Source organism: Trematomus bernacchii, unplaced genomic scaffold, assembly GCF_902827165.1.
Source record: "Trematomus bernacchii unplaced genomic scaffold, fTreBer1.1, whole genome shotgun sequence".
NCBI lineage: Eukaryota > Metazoa > Chordata > Actinopteri > Perciformes > Nototheniidae > Trematomus > Trematomus bernacchii.
This window is the reverse complement of record NW_022987625.1, coordinates 2,821,401-2,837,995: the sequence shown is the minus strand read 5'-3', so window position 1 is coordinate 2,837,995 and position 16,595 is coordinate 2,821,401. Positions and strand designations below refer to the sequence as shown.

General features: G+C 41.5%; 1 protein-coding gene across 1 annotated transcript in view; it reads left to right on the top strand.

Annotated features, from left to right (window-relative positions):
• The window catches only part of plcg2 (phospholipase C, gamma 2), a gene marked incomplete in the record, with an annotated part of 116,316 nt that overhangs the window by 41,439 nt on the left and 58,282 nt on the right, over positions 1 to 16,595 (top strand). Inside the window, 2 exon segments of the mRNA XM_034132875.1 lie at positions 4,550 to 4,753; positions 16,033 to 16,163. Coding sequence (XP_033988766.1) covers positions 4,550 to 4,753; positions 16,033 to 16,163 — 335 coding nt within the window.

Below are 16,595 nucleotides of genomic sequence, written 5' to 3'. Positions count from 1 at the left end.
ACACACAGAGAAACACACTGAACACACACAGAGAAACACACTGACAGACACACACTGAACACACACAGAGAAACACACTGAACACACACAGAGAAACACACTGACAGACACACACTGAACACACACAGAGAAACACACTGAACACACACAGAGAAACACACTGAACACACACAGAGAAACACACTGAACACACACACAGAAACACACTGACAGACACACTCTGAACACACACAGAGAAACACAGTGAACACACACAGAGAAACACACTGACAGACACACACTGAACACACACAGAGAAACACACTCTGAACACACACAGAGAAACACACTGAACACACACAGAGAAACACACTGACAGACACACACTGAACACACACAGAGAAACACACTCTGAACACACACAGAGAAACACACTGAACACACACAGAGAAAACACACTGACAGACACACACTGAACACACACAGAGAAACACACTGAACACACACAGAGAAACACACTGAACACACACACAGAAACACACTGACAGACACACACTGAACACACACAGAGAAACACACTCTGAACACACACAGAGAAACACACTGAACACACACAGAGAAACACACTGACAGACACACTCTGAACACACACAGAGAAACACACTGAACACACACAGAGAAACACACTGACAGACACACACTGAACACACACAGAGAAACACACTCTGAACACACACAGAGAAACACACTGAACACACACAGAGAAACACACTGACAGACACACACTGAACACACACAGAGAAACACACTCTGAACACACACAGAGAAACACACTCTGAACACACACAGAGAAACACACTGAACACACACAGAGAAACACACTGACAGACACACTCTGAACACACACAGAGAAACACACTCTGAACACACACAGAGAAACACACTGAACACACACAGAGAAACACACTGACAGACACACTCTGAACACACACAGAGAAACACACTCTGAACACACACAGAGAAACACACTGAACACACAGAGAAACACACTGAACACACACAGAGAAACACACTCTGAACACACACAGAGAAACACACTGAACACACACAAAGAAACACACTGAACACACACAGAGAAACACACTCTGAACACACACAGAGAAACACTCTGAACACACACAGAGAAACACACTCTGAACACACACAGAGAAACACACTGAACACACACAGAGAAACACACTGAACACACACAGAGAAACACACTGACAGACACACTCTGAACACACACAGAGAAACACACTGACAGACACACTCTGAACACACACAGAGAAACACACTGAACACACACAGAGAAACACACTGACAGACACACTCTGAACACACACAGAGAAACACACTCTGAACACACACAGAGAAACACACTGAACACACACAGAGAAACACACTGAACACACACAGAGAAACACACTCTGAACACACACAGAGAAACACACTCTGAACACACACAGAGAAACACACTGAACACACACAGAGAAACACACTCTGAACACACACAGAGAAACACACTGAACACACACAGAGAAACACACTCTGAACACACACATGACGATGTGAGCAGGGCCCCAGCTGGATCACAGAAATATGCTCCAGAGCAAACAGTTTAAACCTAATGTGTTAAGCTCGTTTCAACATTACTTTAGATATTAATCATTGTAGCATTCTATCAGTATTATTATTAATAGATGTTTTTATTTGTTTTAGAGTGCAAAACTTGGTCTTATCTTTTAAAACTCTATGCCACTTCCTAACTGAGTAGAAACTGTTTTCCTAGTTTAGACACACATGTACAAATACTGTGCATTAGAGTTAGTTACATTCCAATTTCCTGAGCCTCTAACAATTGAGCTAGATACTCCACGGGAAAAGGTGTTAATACATATGGTAACACTTAATATGAGAGTAAATATTTGTACATTTGAAATGATCTTACGCATAGATTAGTTTGAGACAGGACACACATTATTATGGAATGGTGGGAAAGCCTATTAATGTGCTCACCATCTGTGTGGAGCATTTGTTTTAGGTCTTAAAAATAGATTTGCCTATTGCCCAATCATAGTTTGAGTGCCTTTTGTTGGCATATCTAATAGAATATCTTAATATTGGCCTATACAACTTTTGGGCGGTAGGATTCCTTAAAGCAATGACAGGAAGCATAAGGGAGGACAATAAGACACATCTGTGCACCTGTTTGTTAAACAACCTGTTTGCCCAGGGCTATAAATTGTGAATCTTGACAAGACAGTATATGCCAAAAGAGTGGTGCAGGGATGAGTCCTAGAACCTGGAATAAGTTAGCATTCTAGTACTTCTGGTTCCCTTGTCTAGAAGTAAATTTTCTTTTTGATTCTTTTTAGGTTCGATGCCTGAAAAAAGGTCTAAATAACTCACTGGTGATTGACAGTGGTTGCTAACAAATGACTAAATGTCATCTTGCTAAACATTAGCCGCCTTTAGCTTAGCGGTGGTGATGCGCAGCCATGCTACTGTGATGTGGTTTCTTTATAGCTTGACATTTACAAAGTCTTCTGCATTTTAACCAATCGCCATGACGCTTCCTTCTTCAATATTGATGTGTGTGTTTCTATCATAAGCCATTCGTGCTTCAGTTTGAAGAAGAAGAAAAGAGAACGAGAACACAGCTATTTAAAATAAAAAACGTAGTGAAGTTGATGGGAGCTGCAGAACTGTGTGTGGACATGAGCCCCCGTCACCATATTTACTGAGGCCCCTCAGCATATTCACTGAGGATTAAACTCTACTGTTCTTTGACCACAACTCAACATTCTTCAGCAAACAGGATGTGACCACACAGAAAGCTCTGAAGAAGACAGCTTCCTGTGTTACACAAATCTTAATGTGGAAACCCAGTTGTCCTACCTAACCTGCACCTCCAGAGCAACTCTTCCATTCTAGAGTTGTTGTTCGATAATATGTACTGGATATTTGAACAAGTCCGTTGATACAACCGCAGCATTAGTATAGTTGTATCTGTTCCGAAGCTTTCAATGAAATGAGGAAACATTCAGAATGTTTTTTAACTTTGTTAATTGGGTTTTGCAATAATGTATAGGTGTTACATCAGAGAATTTATGATCAAATCAAACTTCAATTATATAGCCCTTTTCATTCACAAAGGTAACTCAAAGTGCTTCACAAACTAAAGACATAGACAATTTACAACAAATAAAAACAATCTCCCCCTTCTGATGTTATAACCAGAGTAACACATCTCTGTGATTAAAAAGAACAATTAATACCAATGCAGGACTGAATAAAATAGGAATAATATAAATAAACTAGAGAATGCAATTCCTGAAGAAATTGCTAGTGGGAATGCTTTATGCTGAAAAGCTGATGCTAAACTGCTATGCTGAAATGTAATGTGTAAGAAGAAAGTGAAGAATTTAGATTGAAATGATACATGAACACTGGGGATTTGAATGTGTGATGAGAGAAGAAAAGAAAGTAAAAAGGCTTGGAAAAGCAGCAGAATATTTGAACTGCAAATTTTGAACTAACTTGATGGTGAATGATCTGTCGCCATGGCAACGGCATTTGATGACACCCCATAATACGCTTAGATGCGTTGATGGCTACATCGTTACCAAACCTGTGAAGTTTTGGGCCGTTTGGAACATTTTCACTGAAGTTATGAGAAAACCGTGTTTCATGGCGAGCATTGTGTTGCCATGGCAACGGCATTTGAAGAAACCCCATAATTGACGTAGAATTGACACGAATAATGTCAGAAAGATGTGTAACATTTTAAAGTTGGAATGAGGTTTCTGAGTGAAAGTATGAATGAACAGTTAGCAGTTGAAGTTGCATGAAGATTTGTTGAAGTCTGAAGATTTTCTCCATTGACTTCAATGGTTAAAAATGTGATGAATTATGGGATGTATCTCTGGAATTATGAAAGTTATGAATGATAAAAGTAATAGCCATCGATTCCCGACCGAGCTGAACGTTTTGATGTTTGAACTGAGTTTCTGCGATGTTGAATGCAGGAGGAGAAGAGGTGCAAAATTATAGCGGAATAATAATAATTTTGTCAGTAGAATAACATTTAGTAAATAAACAAACAATAATCAAATATAATACAAAAATATAACATTTAATCAAATAAAATGTTGTCAAAAGCCAAATGTAAAAGGTGGGTCTTGAGTTTGCTCTCATGTATGAGCGCTCTCGCTCAGGTCCTGTGGGGGGCTGGGGGGGCCGTGATAATAAAAAGACTCCTCACCATGGGTCTTAGTTTTCACTTTGGGTATGAATAGAAGGCACCAGAAGACCTGAGGGTTCCAGAGGGCTCATAGGTTCAAAGCAAATCCGATAAATAGCTAGGCCCAAGACCATTAAGAGATTTAAAAAACAATACAAGTATTTTTAAATTCAGTAAGGAGACAATCATTTACAATAAAAGACAATATTAAAAGCAATAATTGAATCATGCTCTAAATGTCTCTCTGCAGTGAAAGCGTGATCAGCTCCATTCTTCTTCCTCCAGAGAGTTACAGCTACAAAGAGATCCGCTCCTTTGTGGAGAACAAGATGCCGGGGAAGAGCCGCACCAACGACTTCCTGCAGTACAACCGCAAGGCTCTGAGCCGCATCTACCCAAAGGGCCAGAGGGTGGAGTCCTCCAACTACGACCCCTACCCCCTGTGGGCCGGGGGCTGCCACATGGTGGCGCTCAACTTCCAGACTGCAGGTACTCTCTCTCTTGGTGGGGTTCCCTAAAAGGAAAGTCACAAATGAAATAGAGAGTTTAATTCTGCATGTATGGATTCCTTAGCTTTTACTGCCAACAATATTGTGAGAAACAAGCAAACATTAAATGTCATTTCGAAACATTTTCAGAACAAACACACATATTTTGCTAAAGGTAGAAATAGCAATAGACTTTTAACATTTACTTTATTGTCTATCTATAGAGTGGCGAAGTCACGCCCATCTACTTCCGCCCCATGGGACCTTATTTCGGAAAAATAATGTATTGAAGTCAATGGAGAGAGAAAACGTATCTTTCGATCCCGTTTGAATTGTGCCATGAATTACACATATGATGTTTGTCAATCTTAAAAAATCATTTCCATGTCAAAAAAGTCACAGTTTGTCGTAAAACTGTTGAAATATAAGACTGAAAAATACGCAACTAGAAAGACTACAAATCCCAGAGTCGCGTAAGTGATGTCACAATTGTTTTCCTCCACTAAGAGATAGCTAAGATCAGCGCCATATAGATAGAATCTATCTATATGGCGCTGGCTAAGATAAGATAACTTTAACAAGATGCCTGTGTGCTTAGTACCAGGTTGTTCATACCAGCAATGGGTCTTGCTCGTTCTTTCGCTTCCCGTCTGATGAAAGGACCAGGAGTGTCTGGATCAAGTTAGCTACCTAGCTAGTAGCTAGCACGTTAGTTAGCATTACAGCCTTGTCATTTTTATTAGCCTTAACATGAAGTAACATTAAGTAACCCAAAATGTTAAACAGTAAGAGTAGTAGTCATATTTCGTGAACCCTTTGAAGAGTACTGTCACCGGTGTGATCATTATATAATACACCATTTAAGCCCGGGGGAGAAATGCTAACGCTAACGCTAGCGATCTTCTCTACTTCATGCTATCTGCACAAATGGTTGACATTAAACATTAAAAAGACCAGGCAGTTCAGAGAGAATCAAAGGAAGGCAGGCAGGCAGCTTTGCATGACTTTCTTCAGGACGTGTTTCATTGTGGTGATAGTGAGGGTAGTCAATCGTTTTGTTGACAAGACAGTAGTGACGGCCATCTTGGTGACGTGTGTTGTTCTGTGAGACCAGAGATGTCGTTCATTGAGCGTTTCACACAAACAAATGTGTTACTTCACAGTTTTACGACACATTTTTTTTTTTTTACTTGCAAAATTATCTTTTAAATTGACAAACATCATATGTGTAATTCGTGGCACAATTCAAACGGGATCGCAAGATAATCTTTCTCTCTCCATTGACTTCGATACATAATCTTTCCGAAATAAGGTCCCATGGAGGTCAACCGGAAGGGGAGGGACTTCGCCATTCTATAAGTTCACAAAAGCAACCAACAACATTTTTTTATAGACAAGCTTAAAAATGTTATATATCATTATACATGTATATATAACTTCATAAGCTGTGTTATCAAATATGTTTTGAGAATGGCACTTTTGATAGTAAAGGTTGCTGACCCCTGCACTAGCCCCATATGTGACCTCTGTACCCCCCCTGAAACTCTCAAGCCTTAAACCTAGGACCAAAGACCCCCGTTCTTCCAATAGGCCCTGACAGTGGACATAGGGTAGAGCTCAGTGAACAGTGAAGAGAAGAACAGCCTTTACAAATCTGCTACAGCTTGTGGAAATACGGAACTGGAATGTAGAACATTTTTGGGTTTTCTCGCTCTCAACCCAGGCAAAAAGTAAAACTGTGTGAAATAATATGCAAACTGCAGCTGAATAAACAGTACAAATTTCAAATAATTGACTTTATCATCCACAGGAAGCAGTAACTACATTATGACAGGGATATTTTATAAAAAGAAATAAGTTAACATATTGCAAAAATATATTTTTCTTACAGGGTTTATTTTTTGCATCCCCTGAGTCACACTCAGTCACACTTGTACAGTACATCAAATACGTTGGTGGGATGAGGGTTAAAGGGAATCAGGAGGAACAGAAAATAAGGAAGCTATCATATTAACTATGCAAATTGAACAGACGTTTTTTAACAGTTGACATTTTGAGTTGCAGGAAAACACATGTGTAATTTAGAACATTCATGATAGCTTTGGGACCTTTAAGTGTGCCAGTAACCAAGGGCAGTGTCAACAAGCACAACACAAAGGTTGAGGCTGGATAGTCAGAAAAATCAGGTCCTATGTCTTTTTTCTAACCACTGTTCCTTAAGGGAAAAGCGATCATCAGGTGTTAGGAAAAGACAACTGAGAGAAGCTCAGTCTCACACACACTGGGTTACGAGTGTATTATATGCCAGAAATGAAACTTTACACATGTTACATATCACCATTCAACATGTTGAAGAAAATAGTTTACAAAACCCCACACAGCTCAGTTAACACCTTGAAACTTTGTCTGATCATTTTACTGTAATTAGTGTTGCGTTTATATTTTGGCTTTTACTTTAATATATTGTTGAAAGTTTAAACATATAAGCACTTTAGCAAGTTAAGGCATAAGATGACAAATGTGCACATGATCAGCGGTTGTTTTAGTAAACGGCCAAATGTTGTGCCATGTTAAAAGTTAGGGCCACAAGGTTTTATGGAACAGCATTTTCTCATTTTCTAAAGCAGGGTCCAGTGTTTCCAAAGCTAAAGGAGATAGTAAAGGAAAACTGAAGCTCCTTTCCTTTCATCTAGAGATTCCAAACAGCTCAGGATCAGGTTATTCATTTCTACCGTAGTAAAAAGACAAGGGATCCATCCTGACATCTAAACACAACACAGACTCTGTCACAAACTTGAAAACACAAGGTATAGGACTCAAATGCACGACCCCAGGAGACAGAGGTAAAGTATGAGAAAAAATACTTTATTCCAAAATTCAGGTCACAAAAAGGATCGACACTTGACGAGGTGAAAAAGGTTCAAAAAGTAACAACAGAAAATCACTCACTTAATGAGGAACAACATTTACTGGAAAACTCAGGAGCATGAATCAGGCTTGAGACATGAGAAACAAACGCTGTTACGCTGTTACGCTGGCTACTGACATGGAGCCAGGACAAGACAAACTGGCACAAGGGGAGGGGAGGCTGGGGAATTTAAACAAGAGGTAACTGGGCACAGGTGGAAACAATCAGGGGTGGGGCTGATGCTGATGAGAGCAGGCACATACACAAGGATAGGGAGTCAAGGGACCTGGAATGAGACACAAAAGGTGAGAACCAAAATAAAACAGGAAGTGGGAGACAAGACAAAAATGACTAAACAAAACATGAAACATGACTAGACTAACATCTTTGACGAGACACAACAGTACCGCCCCCCTCTAGGGCCGACTCCTGATGGCCCAGGCTGATCATTAAAGTCCTGAATAAGGGTCTTGTCTATGATAAATGTTGCAGCTACCCAGGATCTTGCTTCGGGACCGTAGCCTTTCCAGTCCACCAGGAATTGCTTGCCCCGACCCCTGTTGCGGACCCCCAGCAGCTTACAGACCTTATAAACTTGACCACCTTCAAAGAGCTGGGGCGGTGGAGGGGCTTGGAGGCGGGAACGAGTGTGCTTTCATGCACGGGTTTGATCTTGCTGTCATGGAACGTGGGGTGTAAGGCATGTAAAAATGTTGTGAACAGAAATAGAGCTCTCAAAGAAAACACAGGAATGATCAGAGAGTGCAACATCAGTCACCACAACCTTAGAGATATTCAGACCCTTTGAGATCATTAAGTCCAGAGTGTGCCCCTTATTGTGCGTGGGCTCCGTCACATGCTGAGTCAGTCCATAGTTATCAAGAACACAAAACAGTTCTTTAGCCCCTCTGTCCTGGGGGTTGTCAACATGGATGTTCAAATCACCAACAATGACTAGACGGTCAAAGTCAATACACACTATAGACAGCAGTTCAGTAAAGTCATCAAAAAAGCTTGCAGAGTATTTGGGTGGTCTATAGATATTTAGGAACAGAGCTCGAGAGGAGCATTTCAGCTGAAGGGCCACATATTCAAAAGAAGCAAAGTTCCCATAAGATGTCTTCCTGCATTGAAGGGAATCATTGAACAAAATAGCAACTCCACCTCCTTTCTTATGCATTCTTTCCTGACTCATAAAACTGAAGTTGGGAGGGGTTGATTCGATAACTGTTATTTTGTTCAATCCAAGTTTCCGTTAAAAACATAAAATCCAGATTGTGCTCAGTGATAAAATCATTGATTAAAAATGTTTTTCCTGCCAATGACCTGACATTTAATAAAGCTAGTTTAAGTTTGTTAAATACACTATGAGTCAGATTTTTTGTAACAAGCTGTGGCTGACATGGAATCACTGCTAAATTAGATAAACTCACACAAACGTTTGAGCGCTTCCTGTTTCTAAGCTGATTCACTGCTCTTAATCTATTACCTATCAACACAGATATCAGCAAAGCTACAGGCAGGCAGGGCCCCGGCTTGTCCTGGAAAGAGTTGAGAGTGCCATACCCCCTTGAGCCTGGACCCAGCACATATCAGTTAGACGTTGCTGCGTTTTGTACACACACATCCTTATCAGACTTCGGAGACCGCAGATGCTGTCTTGAAGGGGGGGGGAGGTGGTTGACGTAGGCATGGTGGCGTTGTTGAGGGGCGGGGGTCAAGGACATGCTGCCAACCCTGTTTATCGCCTTCATGTGGTCATTGAACTCCAGTAAGGACTTGGTGCCAACCCTCTGTATCTCCTTCATGTGGTCATCAAACTCCAGGAGGGTGGGCGAGGGTGAAAGGGTGAGTGGAGAGTAGAGAGAGCTGGGGGGTGAAGGAAGAGTATCCTCAAAAGTGTTGGTAGGGGGGGGTGAAGGGTGGTGGAGACTCCTCCATTTGTCTCATAGGTCTCCCATAATCAGAACATTCCTCAGGCGGGTGCAGTGATACTTCTTCAAGGTTTTCTGCGCGATGTGTCTTTCTCCTGTTTTGATTCCTCTTGCCGCTTGTCCTTGGCAGAGGGAACAGATTGATGACGCAGGCAGTTGAATATGTTAGAGATAAATAATTTTACTCCTGACTTGTTCAGGCAAATTCCATCTGCCTTAAAAAGATGTTTGCGATCCCAGAAAAAGTTAAAATTGTCAATAAAATGGACAGAATGGTCAGTACAGGCAGCTGAAAGCCACATGTTTAGTGCAAACAGTCTGCTGAATCTCTCCACTCCTCTTCTGACTGGCGGTAGAGGGCCACTGATGAACACCTCCGCATTTAGAGAGCTGACTGTTTCCAACAAACATTTAAAGTCTTCTTTCAGCACTTCTGACTTCACAACATCATTCGTTCCAATATGCAGTACCACATTCTTCACAGTCGGATGTTCAGCCCCAATATGCAGGATCTTCTCAGCCAAGACCATATCCTTGGGAAAACAGAGTACTTTGGTGTTGTTCTTACTACACAGACTTTTTACATCGCTTATAGCAGAGTCACCCACAATCAGAGTTTCAGGCCCAGTCGTTAGCTTTCCCTCTAGCCTTTTACTTTTGGAGTAGCTATTGGTCCTTACCCTGCTGTGTGAAGAGGACAGGTTATCCAGGTCATCAGAAAGAGATCTCCGGTTCTCGGTCAGCGGAGCGTATCTGTTCTGGATTGGCACACTTGGTGGTTTAGGAGGATTGTTTGTAGTTCTCCCTTTAGCAGCTGTCCACGGCTGTTTCCTAGTATGAAGAGGGGTTGAAGAGGCACTCTTCCTGGGTGATAACAATGCAGGCCAGCCGGTCGCATCACAGATTTCAGAGCGCTGGGCTCAGCCTGTTATTGGTCCTCCCAAATCCCATGGAAATGATTTACTCTTAGGCTTTGCACCCAGACATTTCCAGGGAGGACTACCACTTGTAGAAGTATTACCCGGTACACCGCCCTCCTGTTCCTTGGAATCCTTGTAGCTGCTAACTAGCTGTGAGTTAGCATGCCCTTTTCCATTATTTTGCACACTGGTAAAGTGGTGTCATTCCCACATAGTCCATTCACTTCCACGCTAACTTCCAACCGTTCCATTTTCATTTCCAACACGGCCATCTTCTGTAGAAGTTTGTGGAAGTCATCTGTAGAGAACGGAGGCATTTTGCTGCTAACTAGCTTAAACTAAATAGCATGCAGTACCAGGCTTTAGCTGTTGCTAGGCCACGATACTGTAAGACTGAGGTTGTCGTAAAAATATTGAAATATGGCTGAAACCCTCCGTCTATTTACGAAGAATAACTAAAGTTTTCAGAAAAGAAAAATAGGAAAATCAGCATAAAAAGTAAGCAGAGGCAAGAGCAAGCAGAAAAAGCGTCTGCACTGTAAGGAAGCAATGAGTGTACTCTCATTGACCTGGGGAGTCGTAGGCGCACAGACACAGGATTAATTATCTTGGACACAGGAAATTGACCCACAAACCTAGGGGCCAATTTTTTGGAGGCGACATGAAGAGTTAGATCTTTGGTGGAGAGCCAGACCTTCTGGCCCGGTCTGTAGAGGGGAGCAGCCCTGCGATGGACGTCTGCTACAGCCTTCATCCGGGCTGAGCTTCTGAGTAGGGCCTGGTGAGCACCAGCCCAGATCCGGCGGCAGCGTCTAATCATGGCATGAGTTACCTCTCCTTCGTTGGCTGAAAACAGCGGGGGCTGGTAGCCATTGGCACAATGGAAGGGAGAGAGACCTGTGGCCGCTGTGGGGAGAATGTTATGGGGCAAACTCAACCCATGTGAGGTGGTCGCTCCAGATGGCCTGGTTCTGGGAGACAAGACAACGTATTGTAGTCTCCAGTTCCTGATTCAGGCGCTCCGACTGTCCATTTGATTGTGGGTGATAGCCAGATGACATGCTGACGGTGACGTCTAAGAGCCGGCAAAAACAGAATGCGGAAATAAACTGTGGACCCCTGTCGGAAACAAAGTCACTAGGAAACCCATGGATCTTGAATACCTGGTTCATCATGACCTTTGCGGTACCCTTGGCAGAGGGAAGCTTGGTTAGGGGGATGACATGAGCCATCTTGGAGAACCGGTCCACCACTCTCAGGACCGTTTTATTGCCTTTGGATGGTGGGAGTCCTGTCACAAAGTCCATGGAAATGTGTGACCAGGGACGTTGGGGAACAGGCAGCGGCTGAAGCAAGCCCATCTGGACCTGAGGTCTTATTACGGGCACACACAGGCCGCTACGTACTCCGCCACCTCCTTCTTCATGGCTGGCCACCAGAACCACTGTTTGATCAAGAACATGGTTCGTTTAACACCAGGATGGCACGTGAGCAAAGACGTGTGAGCCCAGTGGATTACCTTGGAGCGAAGAGACACAGGGGACAAACAACAGGTTTGCTCGGGCACTCGCTAGGTGCCGGGCTCACAACATTAGCTTGCTTCACGTCTGTTTCTATTTGCCAAGAAAACTCTCCGACCACACGGTTCAGTGGAAAGATGGTTTTGGGTTCTACGGCAAGTGGTTCTGGGTCGCAAAGGCGAGACAGAGCATCAGGCTTCCGGTTCTGGGACCCGGGGCGAAAAGAGAGCGTAAAGTGGAACCTACTAAAAAAGAATGTCCACCTGGCCTGGCGAGAGTTGAGGCGTTTAGCTTTTCTAATGTATTCCAGGTTCTTATGGTCTGTCCAGACCATAAGAACAGTCTGGTGCTGTTTTGACCCTTTTCATAGGCGTTATGACAACATCGTGTTTTTTGGCGAGGGATGCGTTTCCATGGAACGGCATATGGTGAGATGTCAGATTTGACGTAGAGCTGTTGAGGCATGGACCGGTGATATACAAGTGAAGATTGGGGGATGATCGGACCGTGTCCATTGGAGTTACAGCGACATCGTGTTTTATGAAGGATGCGTTGCCATGGTAACACCACGTTATGTAACATCAGATTTGACGAAGAGCTGTTCAGATTTGACGTAGAGCTAGTGGCGTTCTGAGCATGTCAGTTGGAGTTATGACATCATCACACAGGTGTTTGTGTTTGAGGTAACAATGTTATCAAACACCTGTCTTTGAGCCCAGAGATCAAAGGTTTCCATGGTGATGTGCAGTAATCAGTGAGAGGAGAGCCTTTCCATTGATCTGAATGAGAGATAAACCTCTTACATGTGAACGTTTTGTTGAAGAACCGTAGCAGATATCGGTGAAATGTCAACGCGTGAAGCATGTCAGGACCCTGACGAGCGTCTGAGTCTGCTTTTTGTGTACTTTCGGGTCAATAATGTGGCCTTTTTGGCAGATTAACTAAAGGTGTGCGGCTGCTGCTGTGAGGAAAGATCAGGCTGAATTTACAATGGGCCTTAATGGAGACATGTTGAAAGTTTTTTGTCACTTCATGCCCTTAAGAGGCATTTTGTTTTAATTATTTTGCTTAATTATTTTTTATTTTTCAACGTAGGAGAGGTTTTCCTACGTTTTTCATGAAAAATGATGTCTCATGAGTGTAGGGTTTGGGAATTATGGCAAGTTAAAAAAAAAATATGAAGGCGAATTTCAAGCTGTTCCCCCCACTCTAGCTGTGACATCATCAGTGTTGGGTGTAACAGTAATGTATTACTTTTTGACTGTAACGAAGTAATGTAACGCATTACTAATGAAATTTGGGTAATATACTACCCGTTACAATTCTCAGTAACGCAGTTACAACTCATTTTTAATAAGTAGTAAAATAAGTAACATCTGAAGAAGGCCTCTATACCAAGCTCCAAACTAAGTTAAATATCTCAAAAAGTGTAAAAGATATGAAAAATCATATGCTGCAAAATGCATTCCTGCAGAAAATGCGTGTGAATGCTGTTAAACTGTGAACATTTGTTGCTGAATTGAGCTGAAAATGCAGAAAAAGCTGAATATGTTATTAGCTGAATGGTAGCTGCTTGTAGCTACAGAGACCAAGTCAGTGTGTTGCTGAACTAGCAGAGAAATGCAGAAAAGTGAAATGATTTGAATCAAATTGTTACAGCTCAAATGCATTGCAATGACTGTTGAAAACTTGAAAGTGAAATGTTAAACTGGAAAGAGTAGGAAAAATAGTGAAGAAGATTCATATTTAAAAGAAAATGTTTAAAAAAGGTATAAACAACAACATGTATAGCCTCAATGTCCTGAAATAGCTGAATAATGTAATAGTTGAATGGTTTCTGCAGCTGAAAGTAGGCCTGAAGGAGTTACATATCAGATGTAAGTAGTGAATGAATGTGTATTAGGAAGAGAAAAGAAAGTAAAAGGCTTGGGAAAGCAGCAGAATATTTTGACTGCAAACTTTTCGACTAAAACCATACGTCACCAATAACTGTATAAAATATGTGGAACATGTTTGAAGTCAGTATGAGAGTTACTAGGTCCAGTGTGGTTTGTCAGTGTGTGTTTCTGTGCTGAGCACCTACTCATAACAAATAATCATAACACCTGTGTGAAGCCCCGGATATCAAAGGTTTCAATATGCCCAGCAACACCATGGTTACCAACTGCAGCACTGAGTCCCATTAAGAATGCATTGAGGATTATATCTGACAATTTTGCCACCTGTTCAAAAACTATGGCTCCTATAAAAAAAAATGACCAGACCGTGAGCATCAGGGAATCCCAATGAACTGATATATGGTTGTTTTTTTGGGTTTTGTGTGTAAAATGTGAAAATGGGAGCAGTTTGTCTAAAGTTTACTTCTCTCTGTTCTGAAGAAAGTTCCGGACAAATTTAACATGGGAGTCTATTGGGAGCTAGGTGGACTTTTTGTCACTCAGATCACTATTGGGCCAGCACGGTGGGTCCGTTTGATATGATGAAGGCAATTGAGCAGGCCAGACTAATTATGCTCCTGAAATCTTTTGAAATTATTTGAATAGAGTGTATATTTTGGCTCTAAGAGCAGTTTTAAAATATTTCTTCCGAAGATTTTTAAGACCCTCTACACTCTGATGATGTCATGCACTCTAGCCCTGAAGAGTCCCTCCCATAGACACCCATTATAAAATCGAAAACGGCCTGAAAATGTACCAAAACTTAAACGTTGATAGGGTCAAAAACTGTAAAAGATATCAAAGATCTGAAGAACAAGTTTTATAGCTGAAGGTCTTGTGATCATGTTAAAGTTGGAATGAAGTGTCTAGCTGAAAGTATGTGGAAGGAGTAGCATTTGGCACAAGGTGTAGGTAAAAGAGGATTTGAAGGTTCCTCCCATTGAGTTACATGTTAAAAAAAAGAGTTTAAAAAGCTGAATATTTTGAAAAGTATAAAATATTTTGAAAAAGTTGAAAGTTTCCCATCATGTGCTGAAAAGGCTGAATATTTTGATATTTGAATGGTTTCTGTAGCTGAAAGTATGCTGAAGTTGAAGTTGTAAACAGCATCGCACTAATAATAATATAAGATTAAAGAACAGAATAATAACAAAACATAAACATGACTAGACTAACATCTTTGACGAGACACAACAGAACACCAGACAAATCATGGCTGACAGTTACTCTAGGTACTTCTAGGTCATTTCCCTAATTAGGCAACTTTCTTAGCAAAACTGACAATTCGACTGCAACCCTGGACCCTGGAACTGACGCAGCCTAACTGGAATGCAGCCATAATCAGATGTTAAGCACTACACCTGTATGCCGCTCCACAGTGGCATCAGGTCAGGGGCTCAGGTTAATGCAGGAGCAACGAATGCTGGATGTTGGAAGCCTTTTACAAACTAATCTGCTGATAAACTAATCTTAATTGTAATAAAAATCATATCTGGGTGACTAGCAGCATCGGACATTAGGCATGTTAGTCCTGAACCGTGTTTGAAAATGTAACAAAGTACATTTACTCAAGTATCGCACTTAAGTAAAAGGTTGAAGTACTGTACTTTACATTAGTAGTTTGATTTAGACACTTTGACTACAAGCACAGGTGTAAGCTCTAACAATAACGATGTGTGCTGTTCATGTGTCCCAGAAGATGTTTGTTGAAAAAGGGAACACCGCAACAATCCAGGTTTCCTTCCAAATGTATAAAAGAAATTGGCAATAAATGTGAATAAATGTTTATTACAATTCTCTATGGTTCTTTCACAATGACGTTGTCGTGGCCATTATATATCTAACGTATCTTAAACATTTTATATTGAGTATTCTTTGAGGTTCATGTCCATTCTACTGTAGATACATTTATATACTTTCTGTTTATTGTTTGTTTTATTTTATTTTATACTTATTTTCCACCTTTTCATTTTAAATATTGTATATGTATATTGTAATATTGTGTGTGTGTGTGTGTGTGTGTGTGTGTGTGTGTGTGTGTGTGTGTGTGTGTGTGTCCAGATAAATACACCCAGCTGAACAGCGCCCTCTTCAGTATGAACGGACAGACGGGGTACGTGCTGCAGCCCGAGCTCATGCGCTATGATAGCTACGACCCCAACCAGGAGAAGAAGAAGGTCAAGTACAAAATCACTGTTAGGGTACGTAACACTCTCAATATTTATAACTGTCTGGACGCACTTTGAATTGCCTTTGGTGAAATCGGCAATATAAATAAACTTGCCCACAAGGCATGAGGCAGGGCCAGTGAAAAACTGTGTCAACGATATTAGAGGGGCCTGATGCTGATAAACTAATCTGAATTTGTAATCAAATCAAATCTGGGTGACTAGCAGCATTCTGACATTAGCCTCTTAAGCACGGCGGTCCCCCATTGGACCCCTCCCACCGTTTCTTTTTCGAGATAATGTCTCAGGGCTTCTTAACATTTATGAAACTATTAATGTGTAGCACCAGATTAACGGGAAGAATCTCAGCTAACTGAAGATATGAACCATTTTTACCAAAAAAAAAACACAAGTCTCATAAGAAGCGTCTAAATGACCCCTGAGCGAAAAAATTCT